General features: G+C 41.8%; 1 protein-coding gene across 2 annotated transcripts; it reads right to left on the bottom strand.

Annotated features, from left to right (window-relative positions):
• CRK (CRK proto-oncogene, adaptor protein) lies at positions 1-25,236 on the bottom strand. Of its 2 annotated transcripts, none has more exons than XM_019429628.2 (3): positions 24,859-25,236; positions 13,840-14,375; positions 1-2,648 (listed from the first exon to the last, which is right to left on the bottom strand). In XM_019429628.2, the coding sequence occupies exons 1-3, from the start codon at positions 25,097-25,099 to the stop codon at positions 2,511-2,513; spliced, it is 915 nt and encodes a 304-aa protein (XP_019285173.1). In that variant the 5' UTR covers positions 25,100-25,236; the 3' UTR covers positions 1-2,510. The 2 variants fall into 2 exon arrangements, with proteins under 2 accessions (XP_019285173.1, XP_019285174.1); XM_019429629.2 differs by having other exon boundaries at positions 2,531-2,648; positions 14,010-14,375; positions 24,859-25,233.

Here is a 25,236-nt window from a genome sequence, read left to right as displayed (position 1 = left end):
TCACCAAGCCAAACATTTGGCCATATTTTTATTTACTACATATACTATAAACATATACAATACATGCTACAAAAAAACATTTTTTTTTTAAATTTAACTGTCAAGAAAGTGTATAGTGTTATAATACAATGGCACATGTTCATATTTTATTTCAAATTGGTTTGCTGACCACCCATTTCAAACCATTAATAGTGAAATGTTACTTAAGGATAATTAAAAATTATCTATTTGCATTATTAACAATAAACAATTCCAACAAATTAATAAGAATTAACCACGTCAAATATTAGTATCCAAAAACTGGGCTTTTGCAGAAATGATTATATAAAATATAGCAGCCAATTACAGTTTACTTGCTCTGTGACAATGTACATATGCACTTGAATAGGATTCTAGCATTTGCTTTTGGAAGATACTTTTTAGAAGTCCTTTGATTTAAGGTCTAACAACTGACACACCCAGCCAAATCCAACCCAACAGTTCATATAATGGCTTCAGACAACTGATCAAACTGATCATTGAGAAATTCTTATGATTTGGGTAGAGTTGAATGTTCACTAATATTACATATGATGAAAAGAGACATATCCAAGCCAATATCAAAGTCGAAGGCAAAAGAAAATACAAACATTCAAATCAGTTTATGACAAGGTTTTTCTACAAGTATTTTAGATGGCATACTTTCAGGAAAACAAGATTTAATTTAATGTGTAATTGGATTTGGATTTTACAGTATCTATGCTCTAACTGAAAATTTAAGAGTAGTCAGATGGAATTAAGTCTAGTATTGCAAATATGTTCATTTAACATTATTGAGCACCCACTACGTGCATTGCACTGTGCTAACTTTTAAAAGTTGAGTATTAATATATTTATCAAGCATTACCTTAGTGTGAGGTAAAAATAAATTAGCGTCAACTCATTAGTTTGCTTGTGGTATGTAATCCTGTGTCAGCTGGCTTCCCTGTGCCGTATAATGAGCTTCTGCACACCCCTCATTCACTCACACAAACATCTGCACACCGACTATGCCAGGCATTGTGCTAGTCACTGGGATACCATGATTTGGTATAGTTCAAAGAATGCATATTAATCATTAACCTATGTAGAAACAATGAGAAAGATACATTACTTTTCTAAAATGAGGCCCAAAGCAAAATATAAGGTGTTTCTATGGGTCATACCACACCATAGACCAGTAAGTGCCTTTCTAGACTGGGAACTAACTTTTAAGGTTTCATATTGTAGTCTAAATAGCCTAGATCATTTTTGGTCTCAGAAGTCAATTCTTTGGAGCACCTGACCCCACATAAACCTTCCATACTGGAAAGGATTTGTAAACTAAACTGGAACACAAAGAAAAAGAGCCAAAAATGAAGGCAGTTGATAACGTAATGCACTTCAAGCACTATTCTGGCCATGTAAAATGAATACTACATAATTCATGATTGGTTCAAATGTTTTTAAAAGCGCTAACCCTACCCCAAACTCATGTAATTTTAATCTGACTTGTATACAAGTTGCACATAAAGCAAAGGGCAGAATTTGGCCCTACAACCCTCTATGGAATATTCTAAGTGATTGGTCCTTCCACTCCAAGCAAGTAGAAGCTAAGAAATTCAGAGAGTTCCCTAATAGGATACTGGCACTCAGAAGAAATGGCCCTACTGGATCCCATTAGCCAGGAGTCTGTTTAGTTGTGGTAGCAGTGTGAACCTATGACCCCTTGAGGGAAGGCAGAAAGCTGGGAGTTTGGGTGTCCACTCAGTGAATCCAATACTGGCTTAAAGCTATGCACTGAATAAAGTGCTCTGCACATCCTGCTTGTCATCTGGAATGAAAAATACTTTTCTCAAGAATGAACCTGTTTGTAGGTTTAGGGGAAAAGAATGACAAGGATTTAAAGAATCCCAAGAAAAAGTATGAAGCATTGACTAGGAAGGAAGACAAATGCCTCTAGTAGTGTCCTCAGAAATCTCAGGATCTGAACTGTCAGAATGAGTCACACAGTGGTCATGTTCTATAAATGAAAAAGCAATCCCACTGGGTACTTCCTATTCACACGGTGCAATATTACTTCATGGGGGTGGAAGGGAACAGTCTATTGCCATTTGCTAGCATGGTTTCAAAATGAAAACAAAACCATTGAGTAAATCAGGGTAAGCAGTGTCCAATATTCCTCTCCTGTCCATCAGTTTTCCACAGGTTGATCTGCACTACCTGAGGGAAAGGAGGCAAAATACCCATCCCTTCTGATACACTCAGGCATGGCTGCTATCGCCTAAAATTGCCAATTCAGAAGTTAACACACGAGCCCTCCAGTTTCGTACCCTGAATATGGTAAATGAGACTAGAGATGGAGTAGTTCAGTCTAAAAAAGATCACAGGTAACAGAATGCTTATATAAACTAGACTGCTTTGACGTCTGTAAGAAAATCGTATAGATGACAATTGGAAAAAAAAAAAAAAAAAGATTGTTCCCATCTGTCAGCAAAACTGTTGAGCTATACTCAGCTGAAGTCCTCATCAGGATTCTGTTGATCCAGCAGACGGACATGTGTGAATGGGAAGTGACCTCGTTTGCCATTACACTCCCCTTCCCACTGACCACTCACATTAATCTTCGTAACCTTTACCAGCTCACCGACCTGCAGGAGGAGAATAAGGAAAGCGCTTTATTTCCAGTTATGAATGCAAACTGAAAAACTCCATTCTCTGGTTAGGCATACCCTGCCCACGTGATTGCTCTAGGGCTGACATTATAGAAATGGCTATTTGCTGCCTCCCAAGCCCCAGCCACCAGACTGATTACTTGTGGTTAGTGCAGGCAGAAGGAAGAAGTGATTTTAGCAGTGCAGAAAAACACAGAGTACAGAAAATAGAAAGGGCCCTAAAAAATGACACTTTTTGGAAATTTTAATCATCTCTGGAAGAGCAATCCCAACCAGAATGAGCCGGTATTCTTTTTTCTGGTACCCACTGCCCTTAGATTCCTGCTTGCCCCCCAGGCCATGGCCTAGGAGGAGAGATCCCCCACCCCTACTGGCATACAAGCAGCAGCACAATCCCTCAACCCACTAGTGTATACATATCACTACCTACTAGTGCTTGCAGAGAAGATAATCATGGAAATCAACTTCATCTGGTCCCAGAAAATGAAGTGTTCTATCACCTTCCTATCAAGGCAAGGCTTTTCCCATTTGGGCAGGTATAGGCCAAAACTCCAAATTCCATCAGCTCCCTGCAAAGTCCCCATCTTCTTCATCAAGCTCTACTTGGCAGGCCACTGCCTGCCAGCTCTCCACCCCCACCCTACCATGTACTAACAGACCTTGTTGGCCTTCAATGCCACTTGGTACCTATTCATTAAGGAGACATTACGTTTTCGTTTCTGTTATGAAAAACTTTCCTTTGCAACATCAACTATAAAGTTTTGACAATCTAGGATATATGTCTATTCTCCTATAAAACTTAAGACAAAATCAGTCTGATGAATGGATTCATCCTGTGGCAAAATATTGAACAAATGGTGAGATCAGGCCCCATATGACACTGGACTAAAGAACTTTACCCTTTAATTATCAACATCTGAGTTCTGAGCATACAAGAAGTTTCTAAGCATAATTGTTCATTTGGTTTTATTAAGTTAATAGCTACTATTTACTGAACTTTCATTAAGTACTGTAGAGGATTTTTTTTTTTTTTTTTTTTTTTTTAAGTAAGCTCCAAGATCCAACATGGGGTTTGAACTCACAACCCTGAGATCAAGTATCACATGCTCTACTGACTGAGCCAGCCAGGCACCTCTACTGTACAAAATATTTTATATAAACGATTTTCTAGTCCTTATGATAACCTTGTAAAACAGGAATTTTTCATTTTATAGATGATAAAACTGAGGTTCAGAGCAATTACAGGATATACCTGAGGTCACATAGCCAGGAGCAGGGCTGGGATTTAAGCCCAGAAGTATTGGCTCCAAAGCCAATTAATTTATGCTCTTTCTACCATAGCAGGAACTTTCAAATTATGCTCCCACGACCTTCAGGATTCCCTAAGAATGTCTGTAGGTCAACCACTTGCTTAAGTGAACTCGAGTTTAGGACCAGAGCCTTCTGCAAAACCAGCTTGATCTTAAAGAAGAAACAGATTGTCTACTGGTCTGTCTATAATGTCCTGAAGAACTATCTGAGAACTACAGAGGCCTAAGGTGGTTGTGGGGACCATAGGGTGCAGAAAAAAGGAAGACAGAAACTAGAGAATATCTGAGAAAAGGGGATAAAATATAAGGGTGAGAAAAGGCAGCAGTGTAGTCTGCTGATGTTGTAAAGATTGAGGCTGATGGTTTAAGGGGAGAAGAAAAGATGCTGCACGTCCATTCTTGCATCCACATGCACAATGCAGTCCCCCAAGGCTGCTAGCACCAGGGTTCTTTATTCCAAGCAATCTTTGAATTCAAAGTTCCTGATGTCCAAGCAAGCCAACCATGACAAGTCAAGATGTTCCTATAGCCCCCAATCACACCACTAGCCTCTTGCTATGCTAAGGTCAATTATACCGAGTGTAGGACTTCTTTTCCCCATCTTAGTATTTATTTGTATTTTCTACTAAAACACTCCTGTCGTGCTAAATGCTATTCTGGTAGCTAGACATAGGATAGTAGACCTAGGGGATGTGTACACTCATGTCAAAAGTCTAAATTGCCACTCACATTAAGTTCCCCTCCAGATGGGGACAAGGGCCCCCAGTTTGAGAAGTTGGTTTGACAGGGTGCCTGGCTGGCTCAGTCAGTAGAGCATGTGACTATTGATCTCGGGGTAGTGAATTCAAGCCCCATGTTGGGTGAAGCGCTTACTTGGCATTGGGGGGGGTGGGGGGAAGCTAGTTTGACAATATCTAACACCCCTAACAGCTGTCATATCTGAATCCATCATTTTACTGATATTAAAAACCCACAAGAGAGACATGAGGAAACATTCTGGAGTGTTGGAAATGTTTTATACTTTCATGTGGGTGGTTATCACATAGGTGAATACACATGTAAAACTCCAAGCTGTATACTCAGGACCAGTACCTTTTACCAAATGATTTCATATATTTTTTTCTCCTAACCCCACTCCCTCAAATGATTTCATATTTAAATGAAAAGATGAAAATTTGTTATATTTTACCCGCATTTTCTGGGTTTTTGAGAAGATGGTTCTTCAGGGTATACCCTTAAGTCCACCATTCTACTTGATAGCAAAATCTAGGTTTATTTTATTCATTTTGTTTCAAGTTTGTTTATTTTATTTTGAGAGAGAGCAAGTGGGGGAGGGGCAGAGAGAGAAAGAGAGAATCTCAAGCAGACCCCATGCTGTCAAGCACGGAGCCCAATGCAGGGCTTGAACCCACAAACCCTGAGATCATGACCTGAGCCAAAACTAAGTCAGATGCTTAACCAACTGAGCCACCCATGCACCCCCAAAATCTAGATTTAAACACTTTTCTCTCAATGTTACATTGTCTTTATTTTTAAGCATTCAACATGTTATCTCAAATCGCATCCCACAGAGCTCTGAGAAGTGAAGGACAGGTTGAAATGTGGACTAGCCCAGCCTCTTGCTTTTATCAGTACCACAGAAACACAACAGCTGCTCCACAAGCAGGACAGAACCTGCTGGCCTGCCCTCAGACTTTTCTTCTTTCAGAGGTCAAACGGAGAAACATTGCAAGATGGTACTGGTAGGGGTGAGGAGTGGATTCTGTACAGATTAGACCTTGGGACACACCAGAGCCATCTCTAACGCACATGGTGTCTTGGCTCTACCCTACAGAGGCTCTGGAAAACCACACCATATTCTGAAATCCAAAACCTTTTTTTTTTTATAGTTGATCAGGTTCTTGGCAGAGAGGCCCAAACATCAGGGAGTGAAACAAAGGCTATGGCACAACTCTAAAACAATTCTAACTTTTTTTTTTTTAATTCTGATATTTAAGTGGATAAAAGAGAAAAATTGTAAGCAGTCAATTGGGCTAATTAACCTGTCCAAAGTGGCCTTTAAGTACAAGTACTTCGAGGAAGATCTTATCAAATTAAATAACCCTTTGTACCCTATGGAGTTTTTCTACTGCAATATTCAAAGCCCATGGGGATTCCTAGGGTCAAGAAAAGGCAAACCCCAAGGGCAACACGACTATCCTTAGATCACATGAGGCCCTAGTACTTTCGTAGTCTGGAAGAATAGGTGGCTGTCAAGCCTGGAGGATGCAGGCTGGGGGAGCTCAGAAGGTGCCAGGGCAGTCTGAAAACACGGGCTACGCTAAGTGCAGTTCTTCCTCCAAATCAGAAACAACACGAGAATTCACACTTCTCCTCCTGTTAGGCAACAACTCACTAAAGCAGGATTTCCAAGGCCACACCAAGGAGGATGAGGGGGACGGATATGGGTTCAAGCTTGGCATGCTATTCCAAAGACAAAGAAAGCAAAACAGAGTACTTGCTCCAGAAATGCTATAATCTTAAGATACAAAGGAATGTACTAATCAGTAAGTGCAGTAATAACGGTGTTCTAACACTACTGATTTCAAAATTCAAGTTATAGATGGAAAAAACCCTAATTTACCTATCAATGAATAAGAAAGACTTTATAAAGGATTTGAAGCATGAGACAGTTCACCTTTCTTTTTATGAGGCAGACTTCATCACCACCCTGTAAAGGAGAGACAGTGATGATTCTTTCACTGAGGTACTGTTCTATTGTCCAGTCAGTTCTCCTGATCCTAGGTCATGAACTTGGACGCAAGCCTGCAAGTAAATCATGGCATCATCTATAAAGAGGACTGAATGTGGTTACTTCAGTGTTTTCACTCCTAGAGAATTTGATGAATACTGGTTTCTTCCCTAGCTCTGTGTAGTTCCCAAGGTAAATCACAATTTTGGTACACATGAGTCAGATCTACAATTGGTCCAGGAGCAAAAGACTACCCAATCGATATTCACCAGTGAGTTTCCATTATAGTGAGAAAAATACTGGCACCCAATTAGCATTCATTTTTGGTACTCGCTAAATAGGAGACATCAGGGAACTGTGTGATCTCCTTCCTTTGCTGGTGTAACTCCAGGTGACTACTTTTCTAGTTTCAGTCCCTACTATCTAACAGGAAAGGCATCAACAATCACCAGTGTTCCTTTGATGCTAACTTGCTGTAGGATTCCAGTGAGATCTGACAAGAAACACATACAAATTCATATAAATAGAACCAGAGAAAAGCACATACAGAGATGGAATACAGAGGCCTTGTCTTCAAACCTTTTTGAACACACCAAGAACACATTTAGTAAATACTTCCAGATTTGGCTGGAGGAGAACAAAAGTTAAGAAAACGACAGCAATCTAAGACAGGGGTCAGCAAGCTATGGTCCATGAGCCAAATCCAGCTTGCTCCCTGTTTCTGTAAACAGTTCTCTCAGAACACAGCAAACTCATCTGTTGTTTTGTCTATGGCTGCTTTCTTGCTACAATGACAGTTGAGTGGTTGTGACAGAAAGCGTATGGTCTGAAAAGCCCTTTACTGAAAAAGTTTGCAGATCTCTGATCTAAGGGAATAGGTAATATTTAGGGTACATCTACAGTCTTGCAAATCAATGGAAACAACTGCAGACAGTTCGGCCTTAAAGATTCACTTGCCTCAGAGATGGACTGAAATTGCCATGGGCTATATTGGTAGAAAGTGGCAGGTCTTTGAGATTTAACTGGTAGGCTTCTGGATGAAAAGAAAAAGCATCTCAACAAATCCTGGAAAATAGGTCTCATCCTAATTCTAGTCCAAGTCAGAACAGATCTTCTCTAGCTCCACAGCCGATACTACCTAAAACTAAGTTCCCTATCCCCCTGGACAAGTTGGGGAGGTAACCACATATACTAGATACATTTTTAGCTAAATGTAAAGAATTTTCTTTTTTTTTTTTTTTCTTTTTAAAGTTTATTTATTTTGAGGGGGAGAGGGAAGAGGTGCAGAGAGACAGGGAAAGAAAGACAGGAAGAGAGAGAATCCCAAGCAGGCTCTGTGCTGTCAGCTTGATCCTATAAACTGTAAGACCATGACCTGACCAGAAATTAAGAATCAGATGCTTAACTGACTGAGCCACCCAGGCTCTCCTCTTCTTTTTTCTCCCTTAAGGATTCTATTTTTAAGTAATCTCTAGACCCAACGTGGGGCTCAAACTCACAACTCCAAGGTAAAGAGCTTCATGTTCAACCAACTCAGCCAGCCAGGCCCCCCACGGATTTTCTAAAAACCAACACAATGGACTAGACCTAAGGTTCCCAAACTGTAGTGTCAGAGAGAGGCACTGCAGCAAATTCAGAGGGTGCCGCGACACAGTTAAAGTTTTGAGGGAAACAGCAATACTTGACATCTATTATGCCACGTGAACTACTAGCTCAAGGCAGCTGACAATTTCTACACTAGACTGCACAACATTCCTTTCAAAGATGTCATCTCTTTGCAAAACCAGGTGGCAGCAAGCTGCAATAAAAAACAAGTACCTCATGAAATAAGTGTGGAACAAGAAACAAGAATGGCAGTGTTCTAAATGATCTCAAGGTTTGGAAACAATACGGCATCTAATAGATGTACACGTCTTTTTTTTTTTTTTTTTTTTTTGATTTCTTTTTTTAATGTTCTTACTTAGTTTTGAGAGAGAGAGAAAGAGAATGAGCAAGGGAGGGGCAGAGAGAAAGGGAGGCAGAGAGAGGATCTGAAGTAGGCTCTGCACTAACAGACAGCCCAATGCAGGGCTTGAACCCACGAACTGTGAGATCATGACCTGAGCCAAAGTTGGATGCTTAACCGATTGAGCCACCCAGGTACCCCTAGATGTACATGTCTTAATAGTTAAGTAATTGCAGTTATTTGAGATTAAAATTAAAATATTGTTTTCTTGGGGAGCGTGGGTGGCTCAACTGGTTAAGTGTCTGACTCTTGGTTTCAGCTCAGGTCATGACCTCATGGTTTGTGAGTTCAAGCCCCACATTGGGCTCCAGGCTGACGGTGCAGACCCTGCTTGGGATTCTCTCTCTCCATCTCTCTCTGCCCTTCCCCCACTCTCTCTCTCAAAAATAAACTTAAAAATTTTTTTCTTAAATATTGTCTTCTTTCCACTATGTTTATTATTTTTCAAATGGGTACTAAGTTATTAGGATATAAAATTTTAACCTATCTACTAAAGAAATGCAACTGTCATGTATTTCTTTTGGCCTGGGACACTGTGAAATGTTACTGAGACACTATAGGTGCTACGAACCAAGAAAGTTTGGAACCTCTGGACTATACTTCTGTGTTGACAGCAAGTTCCCCAAAAGTAGAGATATCCAAGCAGATGTTTAAAAAATCACCTGTGAAGATACCAGAAGATCTGCCTTTAATGTCTGAGAGGCTAGATTAGTTTACCTCCAAAAGTCTTTTCCAACTGAGATTCTATGAGCTGAAATAAAGGTAATGTCCAAGAAGAATGGAAAGAAGAGGAAAAGTAGACATCTGTCTCAATAAGCAATACAGAAATCTGTAATTACAATTCCAGGAAAAGACAAACCAAACTGACACAGCAAGAACCTGCCACTCGTGTTCTTACACTTTCCGATCTCAATTTTTTTTTTTCCAACACAGGAAAGTTTAAAAACTTAGGTTTCATAGAGTTCCACATGGGGAGATAGAGTTGGTGTAGCCACTAATGCATATAATCTGGGACCCAAAGCACATTTACTCCTTTCCTATCTGTGCCCTGAGGAACAGGTCCAAGTCTAAGAATACCTGAGAAGCTCCTTGATTACTCTCAAGTCTTATCATCTATCAAAGGCAAAATGCCAGGTTGAATCAGAGAATGAAAGTTACGTGATTAGTACATTTAAAGATAATTTGATTATTTTCGACAGTCTATAGAGGCATCAAATTAACTTCAACATCTGCCATTCATAAAATAAGATTCATCCTATTCCAGCTCCCAAGGAACCATTACACAAAAATCTAAGAACAAAAATTAAAGGTGCCACTGCACTACCCTAATGTTATTGCCAGTATCTCTCCTTTAAAACACTGCATATTTGTATGTTTAAAATCTCAGGAGCTCCAGAATGGAACAGAAGGTATCTGATTTAGTTATATTCCCCCCAGATATGACCAACTGACCCACAGAACTATAGTGGGCAGAGGAATACCCTTACTTTGGTGGTTAGCTGGAATCAATCCCTACTTTCCAAACCCTTCAACCTTACTAGAGAAATCTGGTGCATAGCAAAAGAGAAAATATCTAATAATCTTCCAGTTGAGGACTGTGGTCAGAATAAATGTACTAATGCAGAAAAATTCCATCTTTAAGGTGAGGGCAGGTGGTTTGTGAACTCTGTTTTTTAAATTTATGTTTTTAAGTACAGAAATCCTTTCTTCAAAGAAAATCTTAGAGAGATCCAAATACGTAACACAGTTAAAAACAGTTGCTTTGGTTGAAGCCAGAGCCCTGCATCCTTCGATTCCCCCTCTCACTATGTACCTCTTGGGACTCTTATGACACTGAGAAGCAGTCTGAAGACTGCTGGTCTTAGGGGCGCCTGGGTGGCTCAGTCAGTTAAGTGTCCAACTTTGGCTCAGGTCATGATCTCGCAGTGCGTGAGTTCAAGGCCCACGTCCAGCTCTGTGCTGACAGCTCAGAGCCTAGAGTCTGCTTCAGATTGTGTCTCCCTCTCTCTCTGCACCTCCCCCACTCACGTTCTGTCTCTCTCAAAAATAAATAAACATTAAAAAAAATTTATGAAGGGGCGCCTGGGTGACTCAGTTAATTGAGCATCTGACTTTGGCTCAGGTCATGATCTTGCAGTCTGTGAGTTTGAGGCCCATGTCAGGCTCTGTGCTGACAGCTCAGAGCCTGGAGCCTGCTTCAGATTCTGTGTCTCCTATTCTCTCTGCCCCTCCCCCTGCTCGCTCTCTCTTAAACATAAATAAACTTAAAAAAAAACTTATGAAGACTGCTAGTCTAATACAGTATCTCTAGGGCCCTACCAATTCTAAAATGCAAGGATTCTAATTTGTCAATTTCAAGTTAAATGTAAAACTGCACTAAAATGTACCTCGCTGGTCTACAGATCTTGATTTCTAGTGGGTCATATATAGCAATGAATGTTTTACTTTGTTTTGTTTTTATTAAACCAGAATGCTAAGGTCAGAACACCACAGCCTCCTACTCTTATCTCCCAGCCTCACCTCAATAAGGACAAGGCATCAGCTTATAAAAAACTAGACATGGGAAAGGAGAACTGTAGACAACTGTCTCCTATACAGCTGTACTGTACTGAGAGCACAACTATCCTTGCATACAGTACAAGTGAGGATATGCTGTCAGTGAAATCACACAAAACCTACATTGAGAAGGGCAGTGGCACTGTTAAAAAACAAAAAGAATCAGAGATTAGATTGGGCATGGTAGAAAAGGTACCACATGAGATCTGGGTTCATTATAGCTCTACCTCCAATTAGTCTGAACAATCCAATCTGTCTAAACATCAGTTCTTTTTATATAACAGATAAAGATATCTAAGGTCCTTTCCAGCTCTAAAATTGTATGATGCTAAACTGACACTGTGTTTTTAAGCACATGAGGTATTTTGAAGCTATTACTGTGGGGTATCGAACTTGAAAGAGGCCATCTTCAGCAATCAATATATGTGGCTTAAAACCAGTATCTGACCAAAAAACAAAACTTACTGAAATCAGACATTATTTTCTTTCCTTCTTTTTTTTTTTTTTTTTAATAAATTATTTTCTACTTAGTTATTCACAAGATTTATGTTTCATAGTAGGGAGAGCAACTCAACCACTTTGAGCACTAAAATCTCTTAGTCAAGGCAGGCATCATTAAAAACAATTCTCTTGAGGAGCCTGGGTGGCTCAGCTGGCTAAGCGTCCAATTCTTGATTTCAGCTCAGGTCATGATCTCATGTTTCAGGGTTCAAGCCCCACATTGGGTTCTGAGCTGACAGCACAGGGCCTGCTTGGGATTTTCTCACTCCCTTCTCTCGCTCTCTGCCCCTCCCCAACTCTGTCATTCTCACAATATTAAAAAAAACAACACCACTTCATTAAAAAGAAATCTCTTTCAAGAAAGGAAATGCAGGGGCACCTGGGTGGCTCAGTAGGTAGAGGGTCTGTTGATTTTGGCTCAGGTCATGACCCCAGGGTAGTGGGATCAAGCTCTGCATCAGGCTCCGTACCAAGCATGGAGCCTGCTTAAAAGTCTGTCTCTCTCTCTCTCTCTCATTCTCTCTCTCAAATGAATGAATGAATGAATGGAAATGCAAGAGCGCCTGGCTGGCTTAGTCAGTAGAGCATGTGACTCTTGGTCTTGGGGTTGTGAGTTTGAGCCCCGTGTTGGGTACTAAGATTACTTTAAAGAAAAAAAAAAAAAAAAAAAAGGAAATGCAAATGGAAACAAAAGTACTGTGATAATTATTCTTTCCAGGGTCTTGGCTGGCTTGTTTCATGAATGCTATTTTCATACTCCAGCCCAGTGCTAACAAGGTCTGCAGTAAATGTCAAGAGTTACATCTGTCATGTATGTGCCCAGCATCATGCTGTATGTCCAGACTCAAAGTGGGAAAAAGTGGTGTGCCCTAGATAACACACATTCGTTTCTCGCCAAAGCAGAAACACAATACTTTTAACTCACAGCACAATCTCAAAAAACAAGCACTTTAAAAATAATATTTCAGTAAAATCTGTATGACTCAGCTAACCCTCTTTGCATTCACTATTCAGAATGTAAAAGAAAAATTTCAAATCCAGTATGATCAGAGACTGATTCAAATAAAACCTAGCTTATTCTATAGGCTAACACTTCTAAGCAGCTCTTACTCCTCAGTGTATGAACATAACCCAAAGAAAACAGCATTTAGAGATTTCAGTTTATAAGAACACACTTTGGCCCCTTCTCTGCTAGTCAGTACTCACATAACTTCAGTCTGTGCTTATGAAAGGTAGCTCCTTGCTTAAATTCACATTCTATCGTAAGCCCTGAAAGACAGGAGAGCATACCACTTTTGTACAAGCCTTTACACTAAACCACTAGCTCTGCCTAACTCAGAAAGGCAGGGAGACAAAGCTATGAGTGCTAAAGAGAGGAATAAAAGAATAAACACAATGCAACGGTTGGCCAGAGGAGATGGGCTACCAAGATTAACTATTCACCAGTAAAAGGCAAGAATTTATTCCTCAGGAGGAACTGGCTTCCCTCCTGTCAAAGGTACCGAACAACAAAAGCCAAGTAAACCTGCTGCTCCTTGGAGTGTATGCTTTTAGGTACATATCTCTTCTCCCCTGTACTATGCTACACTGTTCCTCCTGAATTCTTCCTTTATGAACACAATCAGTCAATGCTAAGGAACCCCATGCCCTCTAAAGTAAAAACATTATGGTTTTATGGGAAAACTCCATTTAAGTACTTCAATAGAGCCCATCTTATTATTTTCAACACCGATAAACAGAAAGAATCAGATTAGAATGCAGAGGAGAAAAAAATATTTTAGGTTAATTCCTGTGAATTTAGGCAGAGTTAAAGAGGTCAAAGTATGTTTAGTAGATCAATCAGAACATTCAGTTATACAATTTTAAGCTTACTCATTTCAAAATAGGTTTTCTACAAAAAAAGAGAAAACCCAACATTAAATGCCAAAATCAGTACTTAATGATTCGACATCTACAACATCACAATGCTGGTGCTTGTATTCAGCATTCCTATAAAGCTCTAAGAGGTCTGAAAGGGAGACCCTGTAGCAGATCTCTTCTTTCTACATTTTGCACATTATGTACCTCCAAAGCCAAGGCTGTCTTGTCGTAGGCATTAGGGACTCGCTTCTGGATTACCCTGGCATAAATGGGCCCATTCTGGAGGTTAGGGAGCGGAGTGTTGACGCTGGGTTGGGCATAGGGCCCAGGCTCCGGCCCACCCAGTGGCTGTGGGTGGGAACCCTCCTGGTTACCTCCAATCAGAGCCGATACTGAGGCGGAGGCAGGTCTATACTTCTCGACGTAAGGGACTGGAATCATCCCCCTCTTGCCTTCGCTGTCCTCCGCATTCCACCACTGCTCTTCAGGCTTATCCCGGATTCTCAGGATGTCTCCTTTCTTAAAGGGAAGATCTTCTTCATCATTCCCATTAAAGTCAAAGAGGGCTCGCACATACTCAGCCTCCTCCTGCCTGAGAATCACTCCACTACCCTGCCTGGATTTGGAAACTGGTTCTATCAACGTTGTAGTGTCCAAATAATGTATTTTGTAGAATTCCAGTAAAGCAGGCAATGAATCAAACTCTTGATCTCCTATTCGGAGTCTGGAGGGGCTCACCCCTGGAAAAAAAAACAGAGCAGGCTATTATTTAAAGATGTATTATACAGGATATGAAATGCAGATTTTAAGCATTTCCCAAACACATTTAGTCAGTAATCAGAAAAAAAATAAATAAATAAAGTCTAGAAAAGATAATCCCATCTCCTTATGGTAAACTGAAATACTTTGTAGCTAAAACATACCCTCAAAAGATGCCCAGCACCACCTGCAGCAGAAAAGGAAGAGAAGGTCATAAGAGACCAGATCAGTCGGGGCATATTCTCATACTGGATAAAAGACAAAGCAACATGGAGACTTTGTTCATTTTCCCAAAATGTTCTGTGCTATCCCATTTACAGAGTAGCATAAGGCTTAACATTTTGTTAAAATCTTCTTTTCAACCTCAGGAAATGTAGCGAGTTCTTTTCCACAGGTCTCAGCAGCTTTTCCAAGAAGAGGTGGGGAGAACTTGCTATTTATCTATACCAGGCTCATACATTCCTTCTCTTCACATTTAGAATGTACAATTGCTAAGAAAAGGTTGTTTTTTGGTTTTTTTAAGTGAGCTCTGTGCCCAATGTGGAGCTCAAATTTATGACCCTGAGATCAAGAGTCACATGCTCTACTGACTGAGCCAGCCAGGCAGGCACTATCTCTTTAAAAATTGTTTTTTCATTTAACCTACTTTTTAGAGTGAGAGAAGGAGAGGGAGAGAGAGTGCATGTGCATGTGGGGGGGGGGGGGGGCAGGGAGAGACAAACAGAAAGAGAATCCCACGCAGGCTCCACACTTGGCACAGAGCCTGATGCTGGGCTCAATCCCACAACCCTGGGTTGAACTGGATGCTCAACCAACTGAGCCACCCAGGCACCCCAAGACTATCTTTTTTAATCTATGATTGCTGATTTCAATTTTATTTCTGACAGCCAAAAAAAAAAAAAAGAAGAATCTTAATGAGGCAAAAGAATCAAGGAGCCTATAAAAAGAAACTAAAAAGCTGCTTAAAAATCAATTCCTAATGTCTTCATTGAAATAAAACATGCAAACAGTATTGTTCCCTTTGAGGCAAACAGGTCATGAAAAAAAGTAAATAAGGATGCTTGAAAAAATAAAGCAGCATTAAAATTCTCAACGTCTAGGGGTACCTGGCTTCCTCACTCACAGCACATGACTCCTGATCTCAGGATTGTGAGTTCCAGTCCCGTGTTGGGTGTACAAATTACTTAAAATCTTTTAAAAAATAAAAATAAAATTCTCAACCTCTGAGGACATCCTGAGGGTCAAGGAGAAAATGCATTAGGAATCTTTAAAATTCATATGATGCAAAGAGGTGTATGGCCCTAGACATACAGGGCATACTTCAGAATGTATTCCCTCTCAGGGCGCCTGGGTGGCTCAGTCGGTTGGGCTGCCAACTTTGGCTCAGGTCATGATCTCGTGGCCCGTGGGTTCGGCCCCACGTCGGGCTCTGTGCTGACAGCTCGGAGCCTGGAGCCTGCTTCAGACTCTGTGTCTCCCTCTCTCTCTGGCCCTCCCCCGTTTGCGCTCTGTCTCTATCTTTCAAGGGTGAATAAATGTTAAAAAAAAAAAAAAAAAAAAAAGAATGCATTCCCTTTATCCTGAGATTCTAGAATTGAATAAATTAACATAGTATCAGTTCAAATGAGAAACAAAGTTTCTAGTAAGGAGCACCTCTAACACTCTGCTAAGTGCCAAAATATCAAATTGTCTTCATTGGATTTTTAACCTTTGGCTTCCTGATAAAGTAATAAATAACTCTATAGAAAACTGGATTTTGTGGAGGTTGGATTTTTTTTTTCAATCAGCCTTAACCTACAGGCACTCAGCATTGAGTTATAACATCCCAGATTAAAAAAAAAATTAATGTTCATTCATTTTTGAGGAGAGAGAGACAAGAGTGCCAGCGGCAGGAGGGGCAGAGAGAAAGAGGGAGATACAGATTCTGAAGCAGGCTCCAGGCTGAGCTGTCAGTACAGAGCCCAAAGCAGGGATCAAACTCACGAACTGTGAGATCATGACCTGATCCGAAGTTGGACACTTAACGACAGGTGCCCACAACCTCCCAGATTTTAATATAGATCTGTGTGTATGTGTGTGTCATAAATTTATACAGGTTTTCATAGCCAGGTTGCTATAAAGTTTTATATCTTGCCTTTTCTCCTACTATGAAAAACATTTTATTTTATACAATAAAAACTTTCTCTCTTTTCAAGAACATGACTTTTAATAGCTACAAAGTATTCCCCAGGCGCCTGGGTGGCTCAGTCCCTTAAGCTTCTGGCTCTGATCTCAGCTCAGATCTTGATCTGCATCATCAGTTCAAGCTCCACACTGGGCTCCATACTGGGCATGGAGCCTTCTTAAAAATAAATAAATTGAGGTGCTTGGGTGGTTCACTCAGTTGGCATCTGATTCTTGATTTCAGCTCAGGTCATGATCTCATGGTTCATTAGTTTGAGCCCTACATTAGGATATGCACTGACAGTGCAGAGCGTGCTTGGGATTCTCCGTCTCCCTCTCTTTCTGTCCCTCCCCAGCTCATGCACACACGTGCATTCTCTCTCTGAAAAATAAACACCAAAATAAATCAAATAGGGGTGTCTGGGTGCCTCAGTTGGTTAAGCATCTGACTCCTGGTTTCGGTTCAGGACATGAACTCACGGTTTGTGGATGGAGCCCTGCATCTGGCTCTGCGCTTAACAGTGCGAAGTCTGCTTAGGATTCTCTCTCTCCCTCTCAGCCCCTCCCCTGCTCACACGCTCCCTCTTTGAAAATAAACTTTAAAAATAAATAAATACAGATAATGGAATAAATGCTGATAATGGATTTAAAAAATAAAAATTAAAAAAATGAAGTATTCCCAACTTTTTGCTAGTGAAAATGCTACTACAAGCAATTTTTTAAATTTATTTTCTTTTGAGAGAGACAGAGAGTGTAAGCAGGGGAGGGGCAGAGAGAGGGAGAGGAAGACTCCCAAGCAGGCTCCTCGTGGTCAGTACTCAGAGCCTGGTTCGGGGCTCGAACCCACAAAACAATGAGATCATGACCTGAGCCAAAACCAAGAGTTGGATGCTTAACCAACTGAGCCACCCAGGTGCCTCTATTGTGAGCATTTTTTTCTTAACTATTAATGAACTTTTTTCTCATTACTTCCTTAGGATAGATTCCTTGAAATGCAATGGCTGGAGCAAAGGGTAAGAACATTAAAGTTTAGGGGTGTCTGGATGGCTCAGTTGGTTAAGCTATCCAATTCTTTTTTTTTAATGTTTATTTATTTTTGAGACAGAGAGAGACAGAGCATGAACGGGGGAGGGTCAGAGAGAGAGGGAGACACAGAATCTGAAACAGGCTCCAGGCTCTGAGCTGTCAGCACAGAGCCCGACGCGGGGCTCGAACTCACAGACCGCGAGATCATGACCTGAGCCGAAGTCGGACGCTTAACCGACTGAGCCACCCAGGCGCCCCAAGCTATCCAATTCTTGATTTCGGCTCAGGTCATGCATGATCTTGTGGTTGTGAGAGCTACATGTCTGTGGAGCCTGCTTGGGATTCTCTCTCCTTCTCTCCCTTGCATACGTGTGGTCTCCCTCAAAAAAAAAAAAAAAAAAAGAAAGAAAGAAAAGAAAAAAGAAAAAACCATTAAGGTTTATGTTGCCAAATTGCCCTCCAAAAAATTTGTACAATTTTACACTCCCACCAGTGGTTTATGAGTTCCCACTTCCCCCATACTCTTGCCAAAACAGCATTTAAAAAATCACTGCCAATTTAATGAGAAACGTGATCTCTTTTTAAATATCATCTTTGATTATTTGGTGTTTTTCAAGTTTACTATTTGTACTTTTTTTGGGAAGGTTACTTGTTCAAGTCCTTTGTTAAGGGAAAATGGTCAATTTCTGCTCTCCACTCCAAGAACACTGGTCCACCATCTAAAAGCCATAGTGATTAATATGGTGAAATAGCAATATTGTGGTAGCCCAGAAGTATAAATTAATTTGCATTCTAAAAGAAATGAGACCCAATTATTCTGTTGTTAGAAATCACTTCTAGAATGACCAGAAAAAGTACATTTAAAATTCAGTAGTGAGAAGTGAAGATAAACTTTGGAAGTTAACCTGAAGTCCTCAATACAGAATGAGTTCTGATGAATGAATGCCTTCCGTTTTTACATAAATGAATGAATGAACAGCTGTAAGCTAAACAAGCTGTAAGCTAAAACAAGTTAATAGCCCACATTCAGTAATGCTGTCTCTCCAACTCAAGATGCTGAAATAGATGTCCAGACCCAGGACTACATATCTATGGAGAACACTTAGCAGGCACAATCACGATAGTTCTGAGTGTTGAACTAGAAAGAGAATTTCGGTTATGAATACACCAGAGCACGGTGGTGCTATATTTTGGGGTTTCTCTTCACTAAAGGGGATCAATGAAGGGGAACTGTTCTTATTTAAGTCTGGTAGGCAGGGAGACACATGGTCATTCTGCCTATCACCACTAGGCTAATTAAGTGATCCTTTAGACCTGCATAACTGTTAAGGATTGGGTCAGTGTGAGCTCCAAGGAAACCTACTTAGCACTGCCTGCTCAAGAATGCCTTCAGGGCTGAGTGGTAGAGAGAACTCTCACACCAGCAGAGTATCCATGGCGTAGAAAATGGTCCTAATGACACCTGGGGAGGAAAGTTTCTTTGCTCGAGTTTACATGACTACATGCCAAGGTGCAACAGCCAAATGGTTTTCACTAGTTGCCTTTTTGGGACAGTGGTTGGAAGACGGTATATACTCAATAAATGTTAGATATTATTAATGAACAAAACTCTGAAGTGAGGTAAAGAAGTAAAATGAAAGTCTGTTCCCAGCTTTGAGAAGCTCACAGCATAACTGGGGATGTAAAGGCATACACAGTGTAACCAAAGCAGTGTATCGCAGGAAGACGTTATTTCCCCCGTTTCCACTTTTTTTTAAAATTTGTAAATGTTTTATTTTTGAGAGAAGAGAGAGAGACAGAGACAGAGACAGAGAGAGAGAGAGAGAGAGAGAGAGAGAGTGAGAGCACACAAGCAGGGGGAGGGGCAGAGAAAGAGGGACACACAGAATTTAAAACAGACTCTAGGCTCTGAGCTGTCAGCACAGAGCCCAACACAGGGCTCGAACTCACAACTGCGAGATCATGACCTGAGCCAAAGTCGGACGCTTAACTTACTGAGCTATCCAGGCGCCCCACCTCCTGCTTTCACTCTGAAGGGGAGAGGTGTTCTTACAAAAAACAGTAGCAACATCAAACTGTGTTCTTAGATACAACAAAATCATGATGAAAGATTTGATCATGCCTGAACATTTCCAAGGCACTCTTTTCACTCTAAAAAGGAAAGTAACCACTCCCTGTTATCCATTGTTATAGTTCCTCCATTACTGTAGTAGCCCAAATAAAATGTGTTTTGTGTTTGTGTTTCTTTGGGGGAAAAGAGTTTAGAAGAACAAATAAGACCACAAAACCAATTCCCTTAGAAAGATTGCTGGGAGAATTCTGAAAGGAAAAACTGGCAGCTCCTCCGCCATAAACATAAAGGTAGGAAGCTGTTCATTTCTTCTTCAATTGCTACATGGTGTGAAGTGGGCCCACTATGACTTCTTTCTTGGCTTGGCAACCCCGGCAGTCACAGAAATATAGGCAAAACACCAAGGGAAATCTTAGATATTCCTTACTCATAAATTTTTTTCTCTTCTAATGACACTATAATAATACCACAAGAAGAATGCCTGTTTTTGTGTACTGCTGAAGCAATCAGATTATATAGACTATCAAGTTTCATCGATCCAAACTCCAGAGGAAGGGAAGGGAAGGGAAGGGAAGGGAAGGGAAGAGAACAAAGGTAAGTCTCAGATAAGCCCAAACCTCATTACAGCTGTGTGTCCTGGTTCCTTTTCCCTAGTCCATCTCCCTCCAACCACAAAGAGCCAAAGGCAGGAAATAGAAGGGCGGGAAAGGAAGGAGATACAGTCAGTCTAGAGAAAAGAACCAATGACAAGGTTCTCATTGCTGGAGCTTGGAAAACCTCACTGATTTGTTCTACCTAAACCTGCGCTGGTATTCTGAACATGCAGTTATGAACACACACGTTCAGAAATCACAATCAATGCAAGCAATTAGATATTCTTTTGGTTTCCGTACATGCTCAACTCATTACTTCTAAGCATTTTAGCCCTTGGGTTACATCAGTTTTTACAACACGGCTCCCTGAAGGTTATGTGGACACCCAAGAGCTCTGTGGGCTATGACAGGCAAGGTCACTTCTGACGTGGGTACCACCTCAGCAGCTCCATTATCATCGTCTCCTTGATCTCACAGCACTTCCTTTTTCCCTTTCCCTTTCCTTAATTCCCACTCCTTCTCTTCTGCTTATGGTATTTATAGAAATTGCTTACACACACCCCACCACCTGTCTAATACAAAGGGATAAAAAGGCTGCTGACTTCCATCTGAGAAGGTTTCCTAAAGAGGTATCAAATGTCTGGTCTCCTAAGCAAACAGAACTTTCTAAAAATGGTAGCTATTAGCTATCAGCCTGGTACTTTGCAGACTCAGACTGATTGGGTTTGATGAATTCTGGCTCTGCCATTTACTAGCTGTATGAGCTGTTATTTAACTTCTCATGGGGCCAAACACCTACTTTATTACAACAAAGTTCCTAAAAGTAGCTGGTACCTTACAGGTGCTTAATAAAAAGCAAATTCAGCTTAATACCCTGCCCAAACTTCTGAATTCCTTTAGAAATTTCCAATTAATCCCAAACCCAAAGTCCACTATACTGTTTCCCAGAAAAGGTTCTACAGAATCTCAAATGCTTCTCAAAAAGTCTTGTAGTCAAATATGTTTGAAAAACCCAGTATTCAATACCTACTAATTTCACATAAGCATAGTAAAGGCTTAGAGAAGTCCTCTAGTAAATAAACCTACTTCCTTTTACCATGGAATCCTTTTCTTGTAAAACGTGGAAGTAACTCACTGAAGAACTTCCCCCCAGAACCACTGGATGGATGGATGCTCTGTAACTGACGAGTAAAACCTGAGGACCAGGTTTCAGAACCGCAAAGACCAGGTAAACAAATGAAACACAGATGGTGGATGAACAAAAAAAGGAGCAGTGGGTAATGAGCAGTCCCACAAGATCTCTAAGTGGCTTAGTGCAACACCACGTTGAAGAGGCAGCACAAACAATAACCACCTTAGCTTCTGCCCCTCCCCCCTCAAAAGGAGGCAAGCTTTTATGCTCCCTTCATCCACCAGAGCAACAGGTAGAAGGCTCTGAGTTAAGCAGGTAACAACAGGTGTCTTCTTTATTTCCATGTCCTGGATCCAAGGTCCTTTTCACACTTCTTGATGCACCCCATTCCCCTCCACCCAGGCACCTGCCAGTGTCCACCAATCCACACTGTGCCTACCTGTAAGCCTCTCAAAGCTGAGAGTTTTCAATTTGGCTTCAAGTCCTGCTCTCCCAACCTCATAAGACTAACATATCTAATACTTACTGAGTACTTCCCATATGTTGGCCCCATTCATAAGTATTTAATATACTAAATTCATTTAATCCTCACAACATAGTGAGGTATCATACTCTATGAGGTATTACTATTTCCCCCTTCTTCACAGATGGGGAAACAGACAGAAGTTAAAGAACTTGCCCAAAGTTATATAAGTAGTAAGTGGCAGGTAAGAAAGATTCAAATCCAAGCTCCAGGGCTCAAACTTATAACTACTCTCCCAGATCACACTTACTCAGTTTCGTTGACTGTCTACTGATCAAGGTCTAGTAATACCTCATTGTCTGAAGAAGAAACGTGTGAATCAGTGATTGCAAAGCCTTCCCAAGAGGTCAACCTTGAAGTCTAACTTGACCAGGTATGACCAGCAGACCTGACAAAACCTTGCCTTATGGCCCTGAGGCATAAGGCAGGTTGCTCTCAGACTACGGCAGCCTATGGAGGCTGAACAGCTAAGTTAAAAATAGGTTCACGGGAAAAGGTTGAGAATACCTGTTCCATCCTACCCCTATGACTCTAAAAACTAAGCCATTCTATACAATTTCTACCTATGTATTATGTCCAGAAAATATGCTATATAATCCTACGTAAAAAGCTCATTTTTCATGTTCAAATTACCAAATAAGGATTTTTAAAGCTTCATCATTGACTTTTAGATGGCAGACATGTATTATCTAAATGCTAAAGCGAGTTTCTTCTTGTCATCCTTTCCTTTTGGTCTTTAAATAGAACCTGTAACCCCAGGACAGAGACAGAAGTGTTGAATCCTCTATGTGCATGGTTGAGATCTTGAAAGAGAAAGAAGTAAAGTATAATAACGTAAGCTCTCTGGTCAGAATTCGAAGGTTCAAATTCTGGCTCAGTCATTTACTAGTTATGTGACCTTGGGCAAATTACTGAATCTTTAACTCTGTTTCCTCAGCTATAAAATGGAAAAAAAAAAATATTTTTTTGTTAAAATGAAAACACTTTAATAAATAGAAATCATAGCACTTTGTCCTCAGATTGTTATAGACAGAGAATGAAATAAAGCACAGAAAGTACTCAGCAAAGTCCTTGGCATAGAATAACCAGTCAATAAATGTTAGCTAATACCGTGCATGCTTTTCTAAAACTCAAGAATTCCTGTGTAGTTTCAAAAGAAAATAGCTTGATGGGGGAGGGGGAGAACAAAGATTAAGTAATCTTTATAAAGACAGCAACTCAATCAATTGCTCTACGTGGAAAAAGTGGGCACGTTACCAGAAACGAGAATTACCACAATGCCCATGAATGTTCCACACCCCATCTACAAACCTTGGCAATCTTCACCTTCTCTCTTGGGACAAGCATGTGAACTCGTATCTGTTATGACAAGGTGGAGCTCAATATCAAGGTAAGTGCAGAGATACAAAGTCATAACACCAAGGTGTGGAGAAAGCTCAAACTAGCAAACCTTCCTGCTGCCATTCCCAAATTTTGCAAAACAGATACACAAACAAAAAGGCTGAAAATTAAGCTTTGGTGACAGTTTGACATCATATTACTGCATTGTAATGCAAAAACCTAGATACCAAGAAGGTGGTAAAAGGTAGACTATATCTGGTTTAGGGCAAATTTATGTTACATCAATATTCCTGTCTCATGTTATGCTATTAAACCAAAGAGACTGAGAAAGACTTAGGCATTGGTATGTGCTAGCAACAAAGAGACGGACTATCCTATCTCCCCCTTTCTGGCCAGAGTGAATAAATCTAAATTAGGACTACCTAATTTGCAAGTCTGCAAAGCCTGGCTCAGGAGCTTCCTAATTCACTGAGACTGGCCCAGAGCTTGCCTCAACTGGTCAGGAGGAAACTGCTTCAATTTGGGAACAATGAGAAAGACAAAGCCTCTCCGTGCTGTGACACAGATGATGGTAAGAGGATAGGAACCTCAGAATTACTCTGTACCTCACAAATCTCAAGTACTAAGTGCACAAATCTCATTAACATTCTCCAAAGACATCGATAAGACAGTCACGTCTCAACGATCCTTGCTAAGGAAAACCTAGGTCACAGCCCCCAAGTTACTGAGAAAGGAGAGGCCCTGACTTACAAGACTGACAATGTTTGAGTCCAATGAAATTGCAAGGTCCCTTCACTTTGAAGGAAAAGATGGTTTCCACTGGCTTATTTCCTGGGGGGGGGGGGGGAAGTCCTCCCCCAAATACCTTGAAAACTAGAACCCGTAATTGTGGAGAACAGTCTCTGGACGCTAAGATCTCTCGGACACTATCAGCTGGGCATCAACTTGTTCTGGGCTGATCACAGAGGGCTTACTTCTATCACCAAGGCGCTTAGCTCACCACCTTCGTCCTCTGTGGGGGAAGAGGGCAGTAAAAGTATTTTGGAAAAATGCCCAAGAAAGGAAAAAGCTGACCGGTTTCCTGAGGGTGTCTCCATCCCTCCCGGCTAGTATGTGGTGACTTCCTACCAAAGGCCAGCAGGGGAGAATAGCTCTCCAAACCAAACCCGGCTCTCTAACACTACAGGAAATGTTTCAAGCCTAAAAAGCCACTTGTAGGATTATCGGATTCATTCTGGGAACCGGTGCCAAGTGATGCCCCCGCAGTGCCAACATCCCCCTCAGCTCTTTGTCCCCACGTTGCCCGGCCCTGCCCTTGTGCCTGGCCCCGCCGCTAGCCCCACCCTGGGGCCGAAGCAGTTCCCCTTCCCCCGGGCTGTCCTCCCAAGTCACACCCAGAGGCCTGGGTCAGCGGCTCCTCCTCTCCCCACCCCCCAACACACGCCCGCTAGTCGGTGGGAACGAGCCCGGGCACCAGGCTGCCCCCCTGCCATGGTCGCTCCAGCCCTCTGCCCGTGTCCCTCGTGGAGGTCAGCTCGCGAGGAGCAGCCAGCCAGGCTGGGGAGTTCCGCGGCCCTCACCCCCGCCCCGGGCCTCCCGTCCCGTCTGTCCTCACCGGGCGGAGGCTGGGCGGGCGACGGTGGCACGGGCGGGCGCGGGCCGCTGCTGTTGATGATGTAGTGGGAGACGCGCGAGTTCTCGGAGACGCTGAGCACATAGTCCCCGGGGCTGGTGCTCGAGTCCCGCACCAGAAACACCCCGTGCCGCTGGCCCTGCAACAGTGCCACCGCCTCCTGCCGGCTCAGCCGCCCCCAGTACCAGCTACTCCGCTCCTCCGAGTCGAAGTTGCCCGCCATGGCCGCCTCCGCGCCTATACGCTGGGCCGCCGCCGCCGCCGCGCGCGCGCCCCTCTTGCCCCGGCGCCCGCCGCCCAGCGGACCGGCTCCGGTCTCAGCCTCACAGCAGCGCCTGAAATGGCGGCGGCGGCCGCGGG

Source organism: Panthera pardus, unplaced genomic scaffold, assembly GCF_024362965.1.
Source record: "Panthera pardus isolate Hobbes unplaced genomic scaffold, ASM2436296v1 HiC_scaffold_3, whole genome shotgun sequence".
Lineage (NCBI taxonomy): Eukaryota > Metazoa > Chordata > Mammalia > Carnivora > Felidae > Panthera > Panthera pardus.
The sequence above is the reverse complement of the archived record's forward strand: the minus strand, read 5'-3'. Positions and strand labels throughout refer to the sequence as shown.